General features: G+C 46.8%; 1 protein-coding gene across 5 annotated transcripts in view; it reads left to right on the forward strand.

Annotated features, from left to right (window-relative positions):
• UBR4 (ubiquitin protein ligase E3 component n-recognin 4) overlaps positions 1-21,165 on the forward strand; it is a 95,472-nt gene that overhangs the window by 24,844 nt on the left and 49,463 nt on the right. Inside the window, exons 41-65 of one of the 5 annotated variants that reach the window (XM_058855327.1) lie at positions 208-366; positions 922-1,074; positions 1,351-1,578; positions 2,355-2,512; positions 3,446-3,617; positions 3,757-3,958; positions 4,753-4,916; positions 5,572-5,788; positions 6,212-6,428; positions 7,730-7,762; positions 8,867-8,930; positions 9,327-9,461; positions 9,752-9,923; positions 10,164-10,301; positions 10,740-10,861; positions 11,425-11,536; positions 12,023-12,153; positions 13,150-13,327; positions 13,519-13,623; positions 14,077-14,232; positions 16,072-16,240; positions 16,976-17,072; positions 17,441-17,548; positions 18,012-18,128; positions 20,914-21,123. In XM_058855327.1, the coding sequence (XP_058711310.1) occupies positions 208-366; positions 922-1,074; positions 1,351-1,578; positions 2,355-2,512; positions 3,446-3,617; positions 3,757-3,958; positions 4,753-4,916; positions 5,572-5,788; positions 6,212-6,428; positions 7,730-7,762; positions 8,867-8,930; positions 9,327-9,461; positions 9,752-9,923; positions 10,164-10,301; positions 10,740-10,861; positions 11,425-11,536; positions 12,023-12,153; positions 13,150-13,327; positions 13,519-13,623; positions 14,077-14,232; positions 16,072-16,240; positions 16,976-17,072; positions 17,441-17,548; positions 18,012-18,128; positions 20,914-21,123 (3,717 nt within the window). The remainder of the gene's footprint in view (positions 1-207; positions 367-921; positions 1,075-1,350; positions 1,579-2,354; positions 2,513-3,445; positions 3,618-3,756; positions 3,959-4,752; positions 4,917-5,571; positions 5,789-6,211; positions 6,429-7,729; positions 7,763-8,866; positions 8,931-9,326; positions 9,462-9,751; positions 9,924-10,163; positions 10,302-10,739; positions 10,862-11,424; positions 11,537-12,022; positions 12,154-13,149; positions 13,328-13,518; positions 13,624-14,076; positions 14,233-16,071; positions 16,241-16,975; positions 17,073-17,440; positions 17,549-18,011; positions 18,129-20,913; positions 21,124-21,165) is intronic. The other 4 variants (XM_058855328.1, XM_058855329.1, XM_058855330.1 and 1 more) reach the window with 4 other exon arrangements.

A 21,165-nucleotide genomic window follows, 5' to 3' on the forward strand; every position in this document is an offset into this window, starting at 1 on the left:
GTTGGAGAAGTGTCTGGACGTGGCACTTGGGGATGTGGTTTAGGGGTGATCATGGTGGTGCTGGGGTGATGGCTGGGCTCAGTGATCTCCTGGGTCTCTTCCAGCCTGGATGATTGTGTGGTTCTGATTCTGTAAGTGGGATTTGGAGCTGAAATGCCTGACTCCCCTGAGGTACAGGCAGATGACTGAGTTCATTGTGTGCTGCAGATCACAGTGCTGCAGCTCTCAGCCCTGCTCAAACAAGCCGACTCCAGCAAGAGGAAGCTGACCCTGACCCGCCTGGCGTCCGCACCCGTCCCGTTCACGGTGCTGAGCCTGACTGGGAACCCCTGCAAGGAGGATTACCTGGCTGTGTGTGGGCTGAAGGTAAAACAAACCCTTTTCCAGGGAGCTGCAGGCATCAGCTCAAAGCCAGCTGTGTGTTTGTTTCCTCCCAGGAGTTAGCAGGGAGCTGCCTCCAAAGTTCTGTCACTAATTCAGCTCCTCATTCGCTCTCCTACGAGATAGATGAGGTGAAAGAAGCAGGACTTGTGTGAACAATATAATTAATGAGGCAATGCCTCAAAATAGTATTTCTTAGTGTGTTTAGGCTGATTTTGTTTTAAGACAAGAGCCAAGGTTTAGTCATTGTCTGTAACAATTAGTGTTCTTTGGCAAGGAGTCCCCTTTTTGGTATTCTCTCAAATTTAGATTCAGCTTTCTCAGTGCAGAATCTACAGAAAAAGCTGCACTCTCTGTAGTTTTCTTTTTGTTTTCAAATGAAAAACCTTCACATTATTTCTCTTCAATGCAGGAAATGGAGATGTAGATTCTCTGGATCATTATTTGCCATAAGAGAAATGCTGACTTGTAACTCCATTCTTGCCTTCAAATATTTATAAACACTTTGTTTTAATATTTAACCAATTTCCATTACTCCAGGACTGCCACGTGTTAACGTTCAGCAGCTCTGGATCAGTCTCTGATCATTTGGTGCTTCATCCCCAACTGGCCACTGGGAATTTCATCATCAAAGCTGTGTGGCTGCCAGGATCTCAAACAGAGCTGGCCATTGTCACTGCAGACTTTGTCAAGGTACGTCTGGCCACGAGCTGTTGGTGGCCATCAGAGTCTGGATCCTTGGGGAGAATGTGATAATATTCTTAGAAATAAATTGGAAATACAAATCTGGGATGTTTGGGCTGTTCTTGCAAGGAAAAGCAAACCCAAGGAACTCAAAGAGAAAAAAAAGCCCCAAACATCTCATAGGGATTCCCTCATCTCTTGTTCATTTGCAGTTTTGTATCGCAGCAGTTAATTACTGCCTTGATAATCATTGTAGTTAATTATTTCCTTGGTTCCTTCCCACAGATTTACGACCTCTCAGTAGATGCCTTGAGTCCAACTTTCTACTTCCTCCTCCCAAGTTCCAAAATCAGGGATGTCACTTTCCTGTTCAACGAGGAGGGGAAGAACATCATCGTGATCATGTCCTCCGCTGGCTACATCTACACCCAGCTCATGGAGGAGGCCAGCAGTGCCCAGCACGGGCCCTTTTATGTCACCAACGTGCTTGAAGTCAACCACGAGGACCTGAAGGTGCTGGTGACTTCCCTTTCTCTCTTTTTTTTCATCTTCTTTTGAAGGCAGAACTTCCCTTCTGGTTTGTTTTTTTTTTTTTTCCTTCTCCTTTTAATCCCCCCGATCTAGATCAAGGAGCTTTCTTTATTCCTCTAAAGAGAGAAATATCCTCATAGTAAAAGGAGGTGGGGGTGAAAATTAAACCCCTTGATCCTTTCATCTAGAAAATGGAGCATGTTTTCCATGGCTGGCTCTGAAGTCATGCCCAGCAGGATTTCTCAGCAGGGAGATGGCTTCAGAGCAGTGTTGTTCTCAGAGCGAGGCACTCCAAAGGTGCAGGAGCAGAAGGGATAAATCACCATGGCTGGGGCTGGAGAGCTGCACTCAGCCCTTTGTTTCTAGTCTTGAGGGTGACCTTTCAAATCTCTGTGCTGTTTTTACCCTAGCCTGCTTGAAAACAGGAGTAGATGGGGAGGAGGCCCTCAGGAAGGTGTTTTGTGAGCTGGGCTGACAGGGAATGCTCAGTGTGACACTCACACAGCGCTGAGGCTCACAGCTGCTGGAGCTCAGGGTGTTACCTACAGCCTGCGGGTCTGCAGGCTCAGCATCCCCTCCCAGAGCCTTTGAAGTGTCTGATGGATGAGTTCACCCAGGAGTTCAGCTTAGGAAATTGTCATTTAGGGCTCTGCTCTCTCACTCTCTGCTTTGGGAATAATTCCATGGTGAATGTAAAAGCCTGGCAGAGCATTTGGAGATGTTTGTGTTGAATGTTGGCATTTCTCTGCATCCCCCAGGACAGCAATGGCCAGGTGGCAGGAGGAGGGGTGTCAGTCTATTACTCCCACGTGCTGCAGATGTTGTTCTTCAGCTACTGCCAAGGCAAATCCTTCGCAGCCACCATCAGCCGGGCCAGCCTGGAAGTGCAGCGGCTCTTCCCAATCAACATCAAGAGGTGAGGATCCTGAGGGACCACTCCCTGCAGTTTTATTTATTTATTCTTTTAAAAATAAACATCTCAGCTCTGAATGGCCAAACCTTGTGGTGAAAATCCCCTGCTGGGTGATGATTTCCTGCTATTTTTCATGGTCCTTTTGTCCTGGATGATCCTTCCAGCTGAGGAATTCCATGATATCCCAGTTGCAGGATGATTAGAAACCAAAGCTGGCTGTTTGAGGATGCATTTTGTCCTGCCAGCAGGATTTGAGAGCAGAAGGTGTGTGCAGAGCAGTGGGAGCTGCACAGGGTGGGCTGCTCGAGGTGCAGCCGCTGGAACCGATGGGATTATCCACCCTCACCGAGCAGGAAGCCTTTGTTTCCTTTCAGCACCACTGCTGCAGTGGACCCTGTGCATGGCTGATTTTCAGCCTCCTTTGGGGGAAACCAGTGAAACTCTGTGAATGTGGCAGGAAAAAGAGAGTTCTGTTGTGTTTGCTGCACACTCAGGTCACAGACTCTTCACTGGCCTGGCAGAAAGCCACTGTCACGAGTGGGCTCTGAAGGAGAGTCAGGTTCCAAGAGCTCCTGAACTCCAGTCAAGTTTGGATTAGTCTTTTTGCAGCTCTGTTTCCACTTTTTCCAGTGAGCAGACACCGATTCTCCTGCCTTGGCCTTTGCTTATTGCTGTTAGGTGTGTTGAAACGTGGAACTGCTCAGATAAAAACATTGCTGAAAGCCATTTATAAATTACATCCTTGATTTGGGGCATAAAATGCAGCACTGAGCCACTTTTTCCTCGAGTTTTCAGGGTAGGGATCAGGGCTGAGGACTGGGATGCAGCACTTGCATCCCTGCTCAGGACAAAGCTTTAACTGATTGGAACACAATGAAATTTGTGTGCTTTTGCTTGTGCTGCTCCTGAAATGAATGTCATTGTGCACCTTTGCAGTTCCAATGGTGGCAGTAAGACTTCCCCAGCCCTGTGTCAGTGGTCTGAGGTGATGAACCACCCTGGCCTGGTGTGCTGTGTCCAGCAGACCACGGGTGTCCCGCTGGTGGTGATGGTGAAACCAGACACCTTCCTCATCCAGGAGATTAAGACCTTGCCAGCCAAAGCCAAGGTTAGTCAGAGCTCCCTGTAATTTTTGACTCTTAAAATTTCCTTTCTTCTTGTTCTGTCAACCAGTCTTGGCAGCTTTTCTGTTTGAAAGAATTTGTTCCTCCAAGCAAGAGTTGCCCAGCCCTGTCCTTCCCTTGCAGATCCAGGACATGGTGGCCATCCGCCACACGGCCTGCAACGAGCAGCAGAGGACCACCATGATCCTGCTGTGTGAGGATGGCAGCCTGAGGATCTACATGGCCAACGTGGAGAACACATCCTACTGGCTGCAGCCCTCCCTGCAGCCCAGCAGCGTCATCAGCATCATGAAACCCGTGCGCAAGCGCAAGGCAGCCGCCATCAGTAAGGGCTCCTCACTTGGCCTTTGTCACTAATGCAGGTGTAAAGATTGATCAGCAGCATCTAAATACTTAAAACACTCCTTCAGTTGATGGCTTGTCTCGTTAAGGACTGTTGGATTTGGGTTCTTTTTCCCTTTGAACTGAAGATTGACCAGAGGGAGGCAGTTTTCTCTTGTTCGGTCTCAGTTGTTTATTCTTTTCTTATCAGCATTACAAGGTACAAGGAGCTGTGTGCACTATGATAGAAAAGGGGTAAAATGGCTCACAAAGATTCTCTTCAAGGTCTTTTTTATGTCCATTTACCCAATTAACAGATGCCAGCTAAATTATTTTTCTTAGTGACCCAATGACCCAACACCTGTGCGCTGCACTGTGACATTTTCTACCCAATCACTTAAAACCACCCAAAAACCCCCAGGAGAAGAAGATGAAGAAGAAAGAGGAAGGACAAGAGACAACATCCTAAATCCTTCATCTTGTCTCCTGTTCTCTAAACTACTTTTTCACCCAGTGATTTAAGAAACTTTCTAATCTACACACACTTTTCCTGTCTAACATTTGTTCTCATGTATCACCATGAAAACATGCTCATGAATTTCATATTCTATGAAATTCAGTGTTTCCTTAAATTCTAGAACTAAGTATTAGAAGCAAGGGCACACACTCTGTATCTCAGACTCCAACACTGGCTAAGTGGGTAAAATGTTTCCATAGATGTGTATAAAAATAATTCCCGAGTTGTTTCTGCGGGTTTTTTTGCCTGGCTTTGTCATAAAGATCTCTCTCCCTTTTTAGCAACTCGCACATCCAGCCAGGTGAATTTCCCCATTGACTTCTTTGAGCACAACCAGCAGCTGACAGACGTGGAGTTTGGAGGCAATGACCTGCTGCAGGTGTACAATGCCCAGCAGATAAAGCACAGGCTCAATTCCACGGGCATGTACGTGGCCAACACAAAGGTGAGTGGGGCAATCTGGGTGGCATCATTATTGTTCAGGAGTCTGCTTTGTTCTAATGACCCCACACAGATATTGTAATTCACCTCTGTGCAGAGCCCTTGGCTTCATAAGGGATTTTTGAGCTGTGGTTTGTTGTGGGAAATGGAAAAAAATGGAAAATTCCACCCAAGGTTTCAATCTGCAGCCTTGGGTTAATGTAATGATAAAGGTACACAAACATCAGGTAGAAAAATGACAAACTTAGATTCGTATAGTTATAAGTAAGAATATGTCTTGAGTAAGTAAGAAATTATTATTATTGGGTAAAATAGTGTGAGGTTTGAGCTGTAATAATGTGAATTATAGAGCAGGCTGGGGATCTAGAAGCTATAATAGAGTTGTGTGTATGAGTACACACTCTCTGTGGCTAAGAAAGAGATGCAGTGTGGCAAAATTCAACAAAGGTGATAGGTTATTAAGTAGACACAAGTTTTTTGTTAACCGTCTATTGAACCAAAATGTTATTTATTGCTGTGTGAAGAAGAAACCCGTGACTACCTCGAGCTCCTCTGTAAATCTCACACCTTTGAGCCTGATATCTGGTTTCCTTGATCAATAAACCTCAATAAATCTTAACTGGCACGCTGGTCCCATCCCTCATTTCTCACCCTGCCAGCCTGGGGGTTTCACCATCGAGGTGACCAACAACAACAGCACGATGGTGATGACGGGGATGCGGATCCAGATCGGCACCCAGGCCATCGAGAGAGCTCCCTCCTACCTGGAGATCTTCGGCCGCACCATGCAGCTCAACATGACCCGCGCGCGCTGGTTCGACTTCCCCTTCACCCGGGAGGAGGCTCTGCAGGCTGACAAGAAACTCACCATCTTCAGTAAGGCTCCTGCAGCCTCTGAGCTGCTGCTGGCTGGGTTTGGGGTGGGATGGAGCTCTGTTTCAGCTCACAGCAGGGAGTTTTCACCGTCCCTTCGCTGCTAAAGCAGTCTGGAGGAGGGGTTTTGGTGGCTTTATTTATGGCCCAGTTTCTCTGTGCTGCTCAGTCACCATCCCTTCACTGCTAAAGCAGTCTCGAGAAGGGGTTTTGGTGGCTTTATTTATGGCCCAGTTTCTCTGTGCTGCTCAGTGATTTTGTGCTGAGGAAAGGGGAGGAAAAAGGCCCTGCAAAGGAGATGGCACTGTTGGTGTTTGTGTGTTAATTACAGTGTAATTGCTGTCCTGGCCCTGTGAAACGAGGCTGGTTTGGATCCAAAACCAGCAGTTTCCTCAGTTTCTTAAGAAATTTCTCTCACCACTACAGTTGGAGCTTCTGTGGATCCTGCTGGAGTCACCATGATGGATTCCATAAAGATTTATGGCAAAACCAAGGAGCAGTTTGGGTGGCCTGACGAGCCCCCCGAGGATTTCCCGTCTGCTTCCGTGAGCAACGTTTGTCCCCCGAACCTCAACCAAGGGAATGGCACTGGGGACACCGAGTCAGCTGCCCCTGCTGCTGCCAGTGGCACTGTCCTGGAGAGGTATTTCCACAGTCTTCCCTTTCTTTATCCTTGGAAATGGGTTCTTGTTGTGCTGGGCACTTGGGTGCTTTTCCTGACTCGGAGAACTGGAGGGAATTTGAGTTGTTCTCACTGCCTTCCACAGCAGCAGCTGAAAACAGTGATTATTATCTCAGCAGGAGGGTTTGTGGTGGCTCTTGGTAGATCTGTGTGCTTGCTTGTGCTGCCTAGTTCATGTTTCAGCAGTCTCGAGGAGCTCAAAGCAATTCCTGCTGCCTTGGTGCCATTCCCTGGTTTCAAGCTGGCCCTTTTTGTTCTCTGAGGCTCACAAAGGTCGGGTCTCTCTGAAGTTAAGCTCAGTTTTGAGGAGGGCTTTGTGTGTGACTCTGCTTTAGGCTCCCACCAGCCTGCCTTGTAGCCCCCATGGGCTCAGCCCTGCTGGGGAAGGTGTTGGCTTTTCCCCCATATCCCTGCTGGGAGCCAAACCCCAGGGGTCACCTGGACATAAATCAGTGAATAAACTCGTGTTCTCTCACATCCACGCTGTGTTTTCCTTTGAGCTCACAGTTTGGATCGTAAGGGCTGTAAAAGCAGCAAGGGCAGGAGGGAAGCAGCTCCAGGAGGAGCTGGTACTGCTGAAAGATGAACATTTCAGAGGATCCATACATGCTCAGCTGGGAGGAAATGGTGCTGAAGTTTGTCAGACTGAAATCCTCAGGGCTTGAAGTGCCAGTTAGGCCCAGCTGAAGGACCTGTTCAGCCATCCTTTAATATTTTGTCTCATAGTTCATGGGATTTTTTTCCTGTGTTTATTTTCCCTTTCCTTCCCTCCTCTGCTGTGACATCCCCACAAGATGTCCCTCTTGCCACAGATTGGTTTTCCAGAGCACTGGGATTATATTCTAAAAATTCAGATATTAAAAAAAACCCCATTCTTCCTATTTGGTGTTACCTCCTGAAGGGCCTCTGGAGTAGGAGCAGTTAATGGCAGGCAGGAGGCAGCTTTTCTATCCAAGTGTGGTGTCTGCACTGGAATTTAAGCCTGGGTGGTGCTTTCAGTGGTGCTTTCAGTGGTGCTTGGCTTCTCTGTGTGTGAGGTGACCTGGCTCATCTCTGTCTTTGTTCTGCTCCAGCCCAGTGTGTGCTGCCCAGGTAGAAAGACCCTGCTTAGACTGACGCTCCCCTGGCTTCCTGATTTCCCCATTTCATTTGCCTTTTGCTTAGAATGTGTTCTAGGGAGTTTTTCTGTGAGCTTTACACATTATTTTATTTTTATTTTTATTTTTATTTTTTTTTTTTCCTTTTTCTTTGCTCCCCCAAAGTTCTGACACTGAGTCCTTAACCACCCTGGACCGGTTAGTATGGCATCCTTTTCTCTGCACGAATGAGTGTGTGTCAGAGAGACAGAACACATGGTGTGGCTTTTGGTGACTGGGGGCTTTTTATTTTGTTTTCCAAGTCACATTTGCTTCTTTACATTCTGGTCATTGCATGGCAGATGGTTTAGCAAATGTAAAGATGAGGTGGTTTGCAGATTTTTGCTGTACACAGCGTTAACTGTTGCTTATTTGACAGACTCCTCTCTGCTTTGTTCCTTCCTTGTGCCTTTTTATCCCACTTGTGTTCCCTCCAAGCTTTATGAGGGTGGCTGTGGGGAGGGAGGGGGATGTTATTTACCACCACCAGACCAGACAGTTGTTCCTCCTACCTCCCAATCAGTGTTATTTTCCCCCTCAACGCTCTCTCTTCCCTGCCTTTTCCTGTATTTTCCTGCTCCTTCTGGTGTGTCAGATGGCATTTCAGGTGGTTCTACCTGGGGGCATGGAGTAGGGACTTTGCTGCCACTCGTAAATCAGGTTTTCCCTTGGAAAGAAAGTATTTTCCCAGCCTGCTTGAACCTCAGCATCCCTCTCTGGGGGTAGGGAGGGAGTCCCACCCGGTGCTCCGAGTGAATTTCCCTTTGGAATATTTTGTGCTGAAAAACTCCAAACTGGGAAGAGCAACCTGTGTGAGAACAGCAAGCCAGTAGAACGTTTGCTCCCTGAGCAAAGTCGGTTCCGCTTTTTCCCATGTGTCATAGCCAGCCTTGATCTGCAGTCATCTGTACGTCTGGGGGCCATGGTGAATTGGGACTGTCAAGACAATCCAAGTTATCCCTGCTGCAGGCTGCGTAAGGAAATGTTTTATCCTCTTTGGGAGAGAAAAGCCCCTGTCTTTCAGCTGTGGATTATTAAAGCAGTCCTAAGTTTGTCTGTGAGCGTGAGCCAGGTTTAACTCTGGTCTGTAACACAATGAAATGATATGCATGGTGCCTGTGGCAGGTTTTATCATGCTTTGATTTTGTACTTGGCATTCGTTAGCTGTCTCTGAGCTACTCATGACTGTAGCCCGCATAAAGCAAAGTGCTAAGGAGAGAGAAGGGTTGCTGTACTCAAGCCTGCTTTCCTCTCTCCCTCCAGGCTAGTAGTGAGTTCTTTAGAAGCGCTGGAAAGCTGCTTTGCTGTGGGACCAGTCAACGAGAAGGCAAGTAACTTTGTGAATACATTCCTGAGCTTTGGAGCTGGGGGAGGAGGGGTGAGCTCAGCACTACCTCCTGCAGCCCCGGGGGCCTGATAGCAGCAGAGCCGCATCCCTTTTGCTCAGAGCACTGATCTGAAAGTTGCCTTAGCCAAAAGCTGTTTGAAACTAGTTTAGAATGACAATTGGCATTTGCATTTAGAGCTGGTGGGCTTTTTGTGCTTGGGGAGTGACCTGGTTTACAGAAACAGCAGGGCAGGAGCCCATAAATCTCAAAAGGACTTTTCCTAAATGTCAAATAGTCAATGGAGGGAGGCTGTCAAAAGGCTGTTGAGGGCAGGGAGCTGCAGGTACACTGAGGGATGGTAAATGTAGTAAATAATGGGGTTTGTCTGTTCCTAGGAGAAGAATAAGTTTGCAGCTCAGGAGCTGGCTATGGTGCTGCTGTCCATGCCAGCCCCTTCCAGCGTGCAGCAGCAGACCAAGAGCCTCCTGGCCAGCTTGCACACCAGCCGTTCAGCCTACCACAACCACAAGGTACTGCCCAGGACATGGATCTGGGGGCTTCTGGAACCTGCCAGCTCATGGCTGAGGTGCAGCACAGCTCTAGAGAGCAGTCCAAACCTCCTGGCTCACCTCACTTCAGCTCCTGCTGCCTGCCCTGCTGGCTTTTGTGTTTCACCTGAGTTGTGTGATTCTGTGACCTCTTAGGCTTAGCTGTCCTTCCCTGGATGGCAAATGCCAGATTTCCCCAGGATTTGTCCCCTGGTTGTACTTCAGCTTCTTTCTCAGTAGTTTTTCTTTGCCTGTTACCTCTCACCCTCCAGGATCAAGCACTGCTATGCAAAGCCATTCAGTATTTGGCTTCCTCAACCAAAGAAGGAAAGGACCTTGACCCCGAGGTGTTCCAGAGGCTGGTCATCACCGCTCGATCCATTGCTATTATGAGACCCAACAACCTGGTCCACTTCACAGAGTCAACTGTGCTGCTGGAAACAGGTAGATAAGTCTGTCATTTTCTCTGAGTTTCTGTTGTGATAATTGGGGGCTGTGCTGGGGTGTCGGGTTTGGAGCGACAGGGGCTGGATTTGACACGTTTGGTAGGTGTGTGATATCCTGGTGATGAGAACATCAAAGCCTCTGGGGGAAAAAAAAAAGCCATTTCAAATAAACTTGCTGTTCCCCTCATGAAGGTTTTCCCCTGCACATTTCTGAGAGGTGATTTTTTAATCTGTGCAGAGAGTGAAGAAGGGCAGGAGGCCCAGAAACACGTGGAAGGAGAGGGCTGCACCTTCATTACCCAGCTGGTGAACCACTTCTGGAAACTCCACGCATCCAAACCCAAAAACGCCTTCCTGGCCCCTGCCTGCCTGCCAGGTGGGAGAGCTCTTCCTCTGCTGTCTGTGCTTTCTAAAGGAGCCTCTTTGAAGTTTGTAAGCAGAGAGAAAACGACTTGTTCAGTGCTAGTGCTGCACTGAGGGCTTTGTGACGTGGAGCTGCTGATTCTGCTCCTGATCCTGCAGCTTTTGTTCAGGGGGATGTGTGTTGTGCCAGGAAAAAGGGACTGATTTGCTACAAATGTGTTGATTTCCCCACATTTGGCTTCGTGGGTGGTGTTGGAGCATATTCAGTGGTGCTGGTATGACAATGTTCCATCAGACAGACAGGACTGGCTCAGTCTGGATGGAAAATCAATATATTTGTGCTCTTACCACTGTGCCTTGAAGTCTGCAAACAAAAGATGCTTCCTGCAGTGCCTCACTCTGTGCTGGAACACCAAGAGTTGATTTCAGTCCTGCTTTTATTCCTCCTCAGGTCTCACTCACGTTGAAGCCACAGTCAATGCTTTGGTGGATATCATCCATGGATACTGCACCTGTGAGCTGGACTGTATCCACACTGCATCCAAGATCTACATGCAGATGTTACTTTGCCCTGTATGTCATCCTGCTCTGCTCTAATTGCTCTTCCTCAGCCTCTGATTGCATCAGGGGAGGTTTAGGTTGGACCTCAGGAAAGATTTCTTCATGGAAATCGTGTTCCAGCCTGCCACAGGCTGCCCAGGGCAGAGGTTGAGTCCCCAGCTCAGGAGAGATTTAGAAGTGTGGTGTGGCACTTGGGGACAGGGTTGGGTTTGTGGTGGGACTTGATCTCACAGGGCTTTTTCGACCTAAATGTTTCTATGCTTTTATAACGTGAAAAGAATTAAATGTGGGTAGAATGCAAATACATAGCACAGACACAAAACACAGCCAGAAACACCCACCAGAACTGAAGGAAGGAGAATTTTCTCTCCTTGTGTTCCAGTAATGTTTGCCATGTGGAATTCCAAGTGTTGCTTTGTGGCTCCTGAGGGGAGCAGGGAGCTGAGGCAGTGACTCGTGTCCTACACAAACCAAGACTGACAAGAGTCACAAATGTGTTTTTAGCCATCTTCCCAAATGCTGTGATTAAAGACTTGGAGTTTAAGGAGTGTAATGATGACCTGTTAACCCTGCAGGACCCAGCAGTGAGTTTTTCCTGCAAGCAAGCTTTGATCAGGGTGCTGAGACCTCGGAACAAGCGGCGACACGTGACCCTGCCATCGTCCCCTCGCAGCAACACTCCCATGGGTACGCCATAAACCAGCGTGGCCTTCTTGAGTGGCCAGAAAATAAAGTCATCTTGTTAAAATTTGGACTAAAAAAACCTAAAATCAGCCTTTTTCCTTTCTTTTCTTTTCCCTTGCCCCTTAATCCCCTTTTTATTTAATATACTCTCACCTTTTCATTGATATTTTGGGATTCAACAAAGAAATCTCTCTGAGATATTCCCCTTTAAGTGACAGGAAAATCTGATCATTTTATCTAGAGAGTACTAATCTAGAGTTAGTATTTCTAGGCATGTTTTCAGGGTCTAGTAAATGAGTCAAAGATGTGTGCAGACCAAAATTACCAGAGCTCCAAACAAGAGAGGTTTTTCAGAATTGGAGCAAATTGTCGGTGTCAGGGAATCTCTTGGGAACTGAGGGTAGCTTGGGGCTTTTTCCCAGCATTAAGTGCCTTGTTTGGGATGGGATGAGGAGCTGTGCATTGACCCAGTCCTGCTGTGCCACTCAGGAGATAAGGATGATGATGATGACGACGATGCAGAAGACAAGCTGCAGAGCTCTGGGATAGCAAACGGAGAGCACATCCGGCAGGAGAGCCAGGAGCAGAGCGAGGTGGATCACGGGGACTTTGAGATGGTGGTGAGTCCAGAGCTTCTCCTTGGAGCCTTTCAAGTGTGCCAGGACTTGAGTTAGTTTAGTTCTGATGAGTTAGTTTAGTTCTGATGAGTTAGTTTAGTTCTGATGAGTTAGTTTAGTTCTGGTGAGTTAGTTTAGTTCTGATGAGTTTAGTTCTGATGAGTTAGTTTAGTTTAGTTCTGGTGAGTTAGTTTAGTTCTGATGAGTTAGTTTAGTTCTGGTGAGTTAGTTTAGTTCTGGTGAGTTAGTTTAGTTCTGGTGAGTTAGTTTAGTTCTGATGAGTTAGTTTAGTTCTGATGAGTTAGTTTAGTTCTGATGAGTTAGTTTAGTTTAGTTCTGATGAGTTAGTTTAGTTCTGATGAGTTAGTTTAGTTCTGATGAGTTAGTTTAGTTCTGATGAGTTAGTTTAGTTCTGATGAGTTAGTTTAGTTCTGATGAGTTAGTTTAGTTCTGATGAGTTAGTTTAGTTTAGTTCTGATGAGTTAGTTTAGTTCTGATGAGTTAGTTTAGTTCTGATGAGTTAGTTTAGTTCTGATGAGTTCGTTTAGTTCTGATGAGTTAGTTCAGTTCTGATGAGTTAGTTTAGTTCTGGTGAGTTAGTTTAGTTCTGGTGAGTTAGTTTAGTTCTGATGAGTTAGTTTAGTTCTGATGAGTTAGTTTAGTTTAGTTCTGGTGAGTTAGTTTAGTTTAGTTCTGGTGAGTTAGTTTAGTTCTGATGAGTTAGTTTAGTTCTGATGAGTTAGTTTAGTTCTGGTGAGTTAGTTTAGTTCTGGTGAGTTAGTTTAGTTCTGATGAGTTTAGTTCTGATGAGTTAGTTTAGTTCTGATGAGTTAGTTTAGTTCTGATGAGTTAGTTTAGTTCTGATGAGTTAGTTAGTTTAGTTCTGATGAGTTAGTTTAGTTCTGATGAGTTAGTTTAGTTCTGATGAGTTAGTTTAGTTCTGCTCCCTGACTGGTGGTGGTCTGGGGAAAGCTCTCACTGTGTTTCCTCTCTCCACAGTCGGAATCCATGGTTCTGGAGACTTCTGAGAACGTGAATAATGGGAACCCTTCTCCTCTGGAGGCTCTGCTGGCTGGAGCAGAGGGATTCCCTCCCATGCTGGATATCCCTCCAGATGCAGATGATGAGACAATGGTGGAGCTGGCTATTGCCCTGAGCCTGCAACAAGATCAGCAAGGTGAGACCTGGGCACTGTCAGCAGGCAAAAAAGGGGATGGAAACTGGGGAAACTGGGAAAGAAACGAGGCAAAGCTGTCGGTGTCACCAGCAGTGAACCAAAGACAGCAGAACCATTAAATGTACAGAAAATGCCAGAGTTAAGTTCATCCTCTCAAAGAAAGGTGCTCATAAGTTGTTCTCTGCTTGCAGGGAGCAGCAGCAGTGCCCTTGGGCTGCAGAGCTTGGGGCTGTCGGGCCAAGCTCCCAGCTCCTCCTCCCTCGACGCCGGAACGCTCTCGGACACAACGGCATCAGGTAACTGTTCACTGCAAGGCATCATCTCTTTCACATTTTGACCTAAGTAATGCCTTAAAATTTGGAAGAGCCAGTTATTGCTATTGGCTTTTTGTGTTTTTGAGAGTGTGCTTAGAGCAGTTCCCTGCTCTGATTGACTCCCACTGTGGATTTCTGAGGAAGTCATTTCCTCTCTCGAAACTAAAGCAGACAAAACAAAGCATGTGCTGTATTTCCCTTGCATTTATGAACAAGCAGACATTGTTCTTTGAAGTAACTGTGCATGCCTGTGTGTTTGATGAGAAGCTTTCCTTTCGGGGTATCTCCCCTCCACTGCTTTCAGCAGCCTGAGTTGTCCTGCTCCCTTTCCCTTTGTAGCTGTCCCCAAACCCAGAGCCCAATCCCTGCAGCTTTTCCCTCGTGGCGTGAGCGTGGTTTGCAGTTGTTCCCAGGCAGTGTTTTTACTTGTAACAGCTCTCTTTATTCTCTTAGCTCCAGCGTCGGACGACGAGGGCAGCACGGCGGCCACGGACGGCTCCACGCTGCGGACGTCGCCCGCGGAGCACGGCGGCAGCGTGGGCTCGGAGAGCGGCGGCAGCGCCGTGGACTCGGTGGCCGGGGAGCACAGCGGTGAGTGAGCCCTGCTGCAGCCCTGCTGCACCCCTGCATCGCCCTGCTGTACCCCTGCATCACCCTGCTGTACCCCTGCATTGCCCTGCTGCAGCCTTGCATCGCCCTGCTGTACCCCTGCATTGCCCTGCTGCAGCCTTGCATCGCCCTGCTGTACCCCTGCATCACCCTGCTCACCTTGCATCGCCCTGCTGTACCCCTGCATCACCCTGCTCACCTTGCATCGCCCTGCTGCACCCCTGCATCACCCTGCTGTACCCCTGCACTGCCCTGCTGTACCCTGCTCCCTCCCTGCTGTACCCCTGCATTGCCCTGCTGCACCCCTGCATTGCCCTGCTGTACCTGTGCATTGCCCTGCTGTACCTGTGCATTGCCCTGCTGTACCCCTGCATCACCCTGCTGCACCTTTGCATCACCCTGCTGTACCCCTGCATTGCCCTGCTGTACCCCTGCATCGCCCTGCTGCAGCCTTGCATTGCCCTGCTGCACCCCTGCATCGCCCTGCTGTACCCCTGCATCACCCTGCTCACCTTGCATCGCCCTGCTGTACCCCTGCATCGCCCTGCTGCACCCTGCATCACCCTGTATCACCCTGCATCACCCGGCTCCCTCCCTGCTGCACCCCTGCATCACCCTGCATCGCCCTGCATCGCCTTGCTGCACCCCTGCATTGCCCTGCTGCACTCCTGCATCACCCTGTATCACCCTGTATCACGCTGTTCCCTCCCTGCCGCACCCCTGCATCACCCTGCTGCACCCTTGTATCACCCTGCATCACCCTGCATCACCATGCTGCAGCCTTGCATCACCCTGCATCACCCTGCATCACCATGCTGCAGCCTTGCATCACACTGCATCACCATGCTGCAGCCTTGCATCACCCTGCATCACGCTGCTCCCTCCCTGCTGCCTCAGCTTTCCCCTGCCTGGGAATGTCTGGGTGATCCCTGGCTCAGAGGGAATCTCAGCTCAGAGGGAATCTCAGCTCAGAGGGAATCTCAGCTCAGAGGGAATCTCAGCTCAGAGGGAATCTCACCGCTGCACTCCGGTGTTCTGTGGGTTCTGCCCACAAATGGAATATCGGCTGCTTTTTGTGGTTCTCTGCAAGTGTGGGGTCTGCAGCAGGTTTTGCTGGGCTGGAATAACAGAATCATCATCTTGTGCTATCCCAGGCTGCTCCAAGCCTCATCCAGCCTGGTCTTGGACATTTGCAGGGATGGGGCAGCCTGTGCCAGGGCTTCATCACCCTCTGAGTAAAGAATTTATTCCTAATTTCCCATCCAACCCTGTCTTTGTTCAGCTTAAAGCCACTGCCCTGGTGCTGTCACTCTCACCCCATGTAACAAATCCCTTTCCAGAAGTGTCCAGTGCTCCAGGAGGTACTGGGAGGCCACACCAAGGTCTCCCTGGAGCCTTTTCCTCTCAGAACACCCAGAGCAGGACACACAATTCACTGCTGCTGGCTGAGTTTGGATGGGATAGGATTCATTCCTCTCTTTTTAATTTGGGACTGACAGCCAGGTAAAATAATCACAGGCTCTTACTAAAAAATTGTCTGCACTGCCCCTTCATGCTGAGTTTGAATTTCTGCCATGGGACTAATTCAGTTTGGGCCACAAAGGTGAGAGTGACAAAGGTTTTTACAAACGCCATCTTCAGCTTCTCTTGTAGCTTTGAGACCCAAAGCCAGCATCTCCTTTGAACCACCATTCCAAGGAGTGGAAATTCCAAATTCCAAACGATTCCAAAGCTCAGCTCAGCTGTGCTGATGGATACAAAGCAGTACCAGGTGTTTTTTGTGTGGCTTGATGTTGTTTTTTCCCCGTTTCCCTCGGGCAGTGTCCGGCAGGAGCAGCGCCTACGGGGACACGGCAGCCGAGGGTCACCCCGCGGGGCCGGGCAGCGTCAGCTCCAGCACCGGAGCCATCAGCACCACCACGGGCCAGCAGGAGGGAGAAGGCTCCGAGGGGGAAGGGGAGGCAGAAGGGGATGTCCACACCAGCAACAGGCAAGAGGTTTTGTTTTCTCTCGAGGAATAACGCCTGTGCTGCACTGGGGTGTTTGTGGAGGAGAGGCGGCAAAATTGGGAAGTTGGAAACACAGGCTGGAGCAAACTGCCATTGCAAAATTATGGAATGTTCTGAGATGGGAGGGATTCACAAATGTCATCCAGTCCAACTCCTGGCTCTGCACAGACACCTCAGCAGTCTCACCCTCTGCATCCAAACAATGCTCCTGGAGCTCTGGCAGCCCCAGGGCTGTGCCCCCATTCCCTGGGGAGCCTGGGCAGTGCCAGCACCCTCTGTGTAATCATCATCAAACACACAAAACTGCTGCCTCTAGGAAGGGATGGAAAAGTCCTGTGTGAGTCCACTCAACACAGAATCACTCAAATCTTGGGAGCCTGTGAAATTCACTCTTGGGACAAAAGCATGTGCAGGTGGCCTCTGGGAACACAGGCAGCTTTCCATTCTGTGGGAGCAGGTGCTCAGTCCCTTCCCAGTGCAGCATGGAGCTGATTTCCAGAATGTTTCCATGCAGTTGCAATCCCCAGGTGGCCAGGCCTGGGCAGTGTGGCTCCACCATCAGAGGTGCTCTGCATGCTGAGCATCTCTCCCCTGTGAATCTGAGCGAGTGCTGTCCTCCCTGGGAGGATGTGATGGCTCTGGGGCAGGTTGCAGTGCTGTCTGGAGAGCCTGCTGGCTGTGATGTGGTGTGTGGGGTGTGTGTGCTGTGTCCCCAGGCTGCACATGGTCAGGCTGATGCTGCTGGAGAGGCTGCTGCAGAATTTACCCCAGCTGAGGAACGTCGGCGGCGTCCGGGCCATCCCTTACATGCAGGTGAGTGAGGAGGGCTCGGAGCTGAGCCCAAATCCAAGGCTTCAGTCACTGCTTCCACTTTGATTTTCTCCTCCCTGCCCAGTCCCAATGTGAGTCCAGCATTCCTGACCCACAGGATTTTGCTGGATTTGTGCCTCTCTCAGTGACTTTACAGCTGACTGAGGAGCCTGAGGGCTCCAGTCCTCGAGCTCCTTTGGGAAGGTCTTGTGGGTTTCTGCTGAGTGTTCATATTAGGATGTGAGGCACGGGCTGGATTTGGGATAAGAACACAGATAAATCAAAATTAATGCTGTTTTGTGATGAAAGATAAACAGTGATCTTGAAAATGTGGGACCTGCCTTCTAATAATTCTCTGACTGCCCTTCCAGGTTATTCTGATGCTCACAACAGACCTGGATGGAGATGATGAGAAAGACAAGGGAGCTTTGGATAACCTTCTGTCCCAGCTGATTGCAGAGCTGGGCATGGACAAAAAGGTAAAGTGCAGTGTGGGCTCATGCTCTGAATTTGCTCCTTCTACAGAGGATTTCCTTCCATGGAGGAATTAAATGCTTGGGAGTCACAGAAACATTGCTGTGTGGATGTGTTCAGGCAGTTTATTCCTCTTGCCTCCTTTCATGTAAGGTAGAAAATTACATGAGTGGAACTCCCACTGTTTCCTGGGCCTGGCATCCACAAGTGAGCATGAAAATTTGTTTTGCTGGAATTAAACTCTGATCAGTAAATTCCTGATTGACATGTGTAGCTTTTCGTTTGAGTGGGACCGTTCTCTGTTGCCACTGCCTACCCTTCTACTGAGGCATTTGTGCTGCTTTTTTAGTCTTACTGCTTGAGCTTGAATTAGAAATGCTTCCTGAGGATCAGAGCACTGAACTTGAGGGGCTTGGGACACTGCTGAGCCCTGGGATTGAGCAAGCAGGGCTGTGTCTTTCCTTGCAGGATGTGTCCAAGAAGAACGAGCGCTCCCCTGTGAACGAGGTGCACTTGGTGGTGATGAGGCTGCTCAGCGTCTTCATGTCCAGAACCAAGTCAGGATCCAAGACTTCCATTTGTGAGGTACAATCTCCAAATTGCTCTGTCAGGGGATGATTTTTCTCCCCCTCATGACCCCACCTGGAGCACTGCACACAGCTGTGGTGCTCTCAGCAGCAGAACACGTGGAATTGTTGGAGCCAAGTGCACCGAGGTGCTCAGGGCACCCTCTGGAGCCAGGCTGGGAGAGTTGGGAATGTTGGGGAGGAGAAGGTGGTGTGGAGACCCCAGAGCACCTTCCAGGCTCTGGAGGGGATACAGGAATGCCAGAGAGGAGCTGGAGTGACAGGACAAGGGGGAATGGGTTCAAACTGAAGGAGAGGAAATTCAGGTCAGATATTGGGAAGAAATTCTTGCCCAGAGCAGCTCCTGGATCCCTGGCAGTGCCCAAGGCCAGGCTGGGCAGGACTTGGAGCACCCTGGGACTGTGGAAAATGTCCCTGCCCATGGCAGGGGGTGGAATGAGGTGAACTTTAAAGTCCCTTCCCACCCAAACCATTCTGGGATTCCACAATGTGCTCAGGGGAACTTTTGCTCATCAGAGACAATCTGAAATCTGCCAACTGAAATAACAGGTCTAAAACTGAAAAATCCTTGAAAGAGCTTTGGAAAAATGTACAGGGAACCTGTAACATCACTGAACTCTTGTGGAAAAGGAGTTTTGAAAGTGGGACTGGAGGAAGCAGCTGCATAAAGAGAATTGGATTCTCTTGTTTTGTGCACGGCTCCAGACTGAGCTCAGGGCAGCACATTAATGATGTTACTTAAAACGCTCTGGCACATTTCTCCCTTGCATCTCCCCAGTGCTGAAGGGGTTAAAGAGGATTTGTAATGTGATTATTGGAAAGCAATATGCTGCTGTGTCAACGTAAAAGTCGCTAAGAGGATTCCTTAGATATTTGTTGCTAAAAGGTACAGTAATAAGGCATAAAAAGCAGTATGTGTGGTGGGAAGGAGATTAATAAAAAAGCATAGAGGTTAAAAAATTTAGTCTGAACTGCATCAAATTTTAATGAGCTTATGAGCTGTGGGGTTTGTTTGGATTTACAGGGCTGCTTTAATAGTTTTATTTACAGTGGCTTTTTTTCTCCAGCCTTTGTTACTCACTTGAGCTTCCCACAGAAATCAAAGCTCCTCGTCTTGCAGAATGCAGGTGGAGCAATACCTGGGTGGAGCAGAGCCTGTGAGAGGCAGCTGCAACAGGGACTCTTTCTCTACCAGGATTCACACCCAGCTGGCCAAATCCCAGATAAACAAACAGAAATCCCAACTTTAAAAAAAAAAAAAAAAAAATAAAATAAAATGAGAAAGGGGAAAAGAAAGAAGGGAAAAAAAAGCCCTAGCCGTCTAATCCACAGCAGAGTGGCCTCTGGCACATGTGTCGAGGGGAGATTAGACTTAAGAGGAGATTTTATTTGTTTTCCTGTACTAAGCACTTGTTCAAAAGAGTCTCTGTAAATATTTGAGTTGCTTTTCATAAACACACAAAAAAAAAAAAAAACAACCAACCAACCTCAAACAAACCCCAAACTTAAAAGCTGCCTGCAAAGTTTGATCCAAACCTGCTCTCCTGGCCACGCTGTCAGCTCAGGGCTGCCCTGCTGCAGCTTCCCAGGTGTGTTCTGATCCAGCTTTTTCCCTGTGCACTGAGAAACTGCCAGTTTATTCACCAGCCTTCACAGAAGTCAACATGAACATCATTTATTTCTATCTTTAGCACACCTTTTATAGGGTTTTACAGGGTCTGTGGGCTAAGCAAGTTGCTATTGGCCAACACACACAGTTTATATTTTTTTCTCCTCCACACAAGGATATTGTTTTGCTTTACTCTCTCTTCTGCATGCAAGTTTCAAGGATTTTAGCCCTTAATACCATGACTTATTTCAAAGGCTGGTTTGTGCATATAGGCCTTTATATATATATAAAGTATATATATAAAATATATATAAAATATATAAAATATATTAATATATATATAAAATATATATTTATATATATATAAATATATAAAATATATAGGCCTTTATATACATATAAAGTATTTTTATAAAATATATATAAAATATATAAAATATTTAAATATATATAAAATATGTATTTTTATATTTATATAAATATATAAAATATATAGGCCTTTATATATATATAAAGTATATATATAAAATATATATAAAATATATTTTATATATTAATATATATAAAATATATTTTATATATTAATATATTAAAATATATATAAAATATATATATTTATATATAAATATATCAATATATAAAATATATATATATAAATATATAAAATATATATTTTTAAATATATATAAATATATAAATATATAAAATATATCAACACTTGTGTTCCAGGCTTATATATTTATATATATATATAAATATATATATATTTATATATAAATATGTAAAATATATATTTTTAAATATATATAAATATATAAATATAATATATATATTATATATATAAATATATAATATATATATTATATATAAATATATAAAATACATATATTTTTTAACTATACATATAAATATATAAATATATAAAATATATCAACACCTGTGTTCCAGGCTTATATATTTATATATATATATAAATATATATATATTTATATATAAATATGTAAAATATATATTTTTAAATATATATAAATATATAAATATATAATATATATTATATATATAAATATATAAAATATATATATTATATATATATAAATATATAAAATATATATATTTTTTAAACTATACATATAAACATATAAATATATAAAATATATCAACACCTGTGTTCCAGGCTTCCTCCCTGATCTCCAGTGCCACAGCAGCTGCCTTGCTGAGCTCTGGTGCTGTTGATTACTGCCTGCACGTGCTGAAATCCCTGCTGGAGTACTGGAAGAGCCAGCAGAGCGACGAGGAGCCCGTGGCCAGCAGCCAGCTCCTGAAGCCTCACACCACCTCGTCTCCCCCTGACATGAGCCCCTTTTTCCTCCGCCAGTACGTCAAGGTGAGTCCTGCATGGCTCAGGAGAGCAGCCCTGCAGCAGGAG

Source organism: Poecile atricapillus, chromosome 22, assembly GCF_030490865.1.
Source record: "Poecile atricapillus isolate bPoeAtr1 chromosome 22, bPoeAtr1.hap1, whole genome shotgun sequence".
In the NCBI taxonomy this organism is placed as follows: domain Eukaryota; kingdom Metazoa; phylum Chordata; class Aves; order Passeriformes; family Paridae; genus Poecile; species Poecile atricapillus.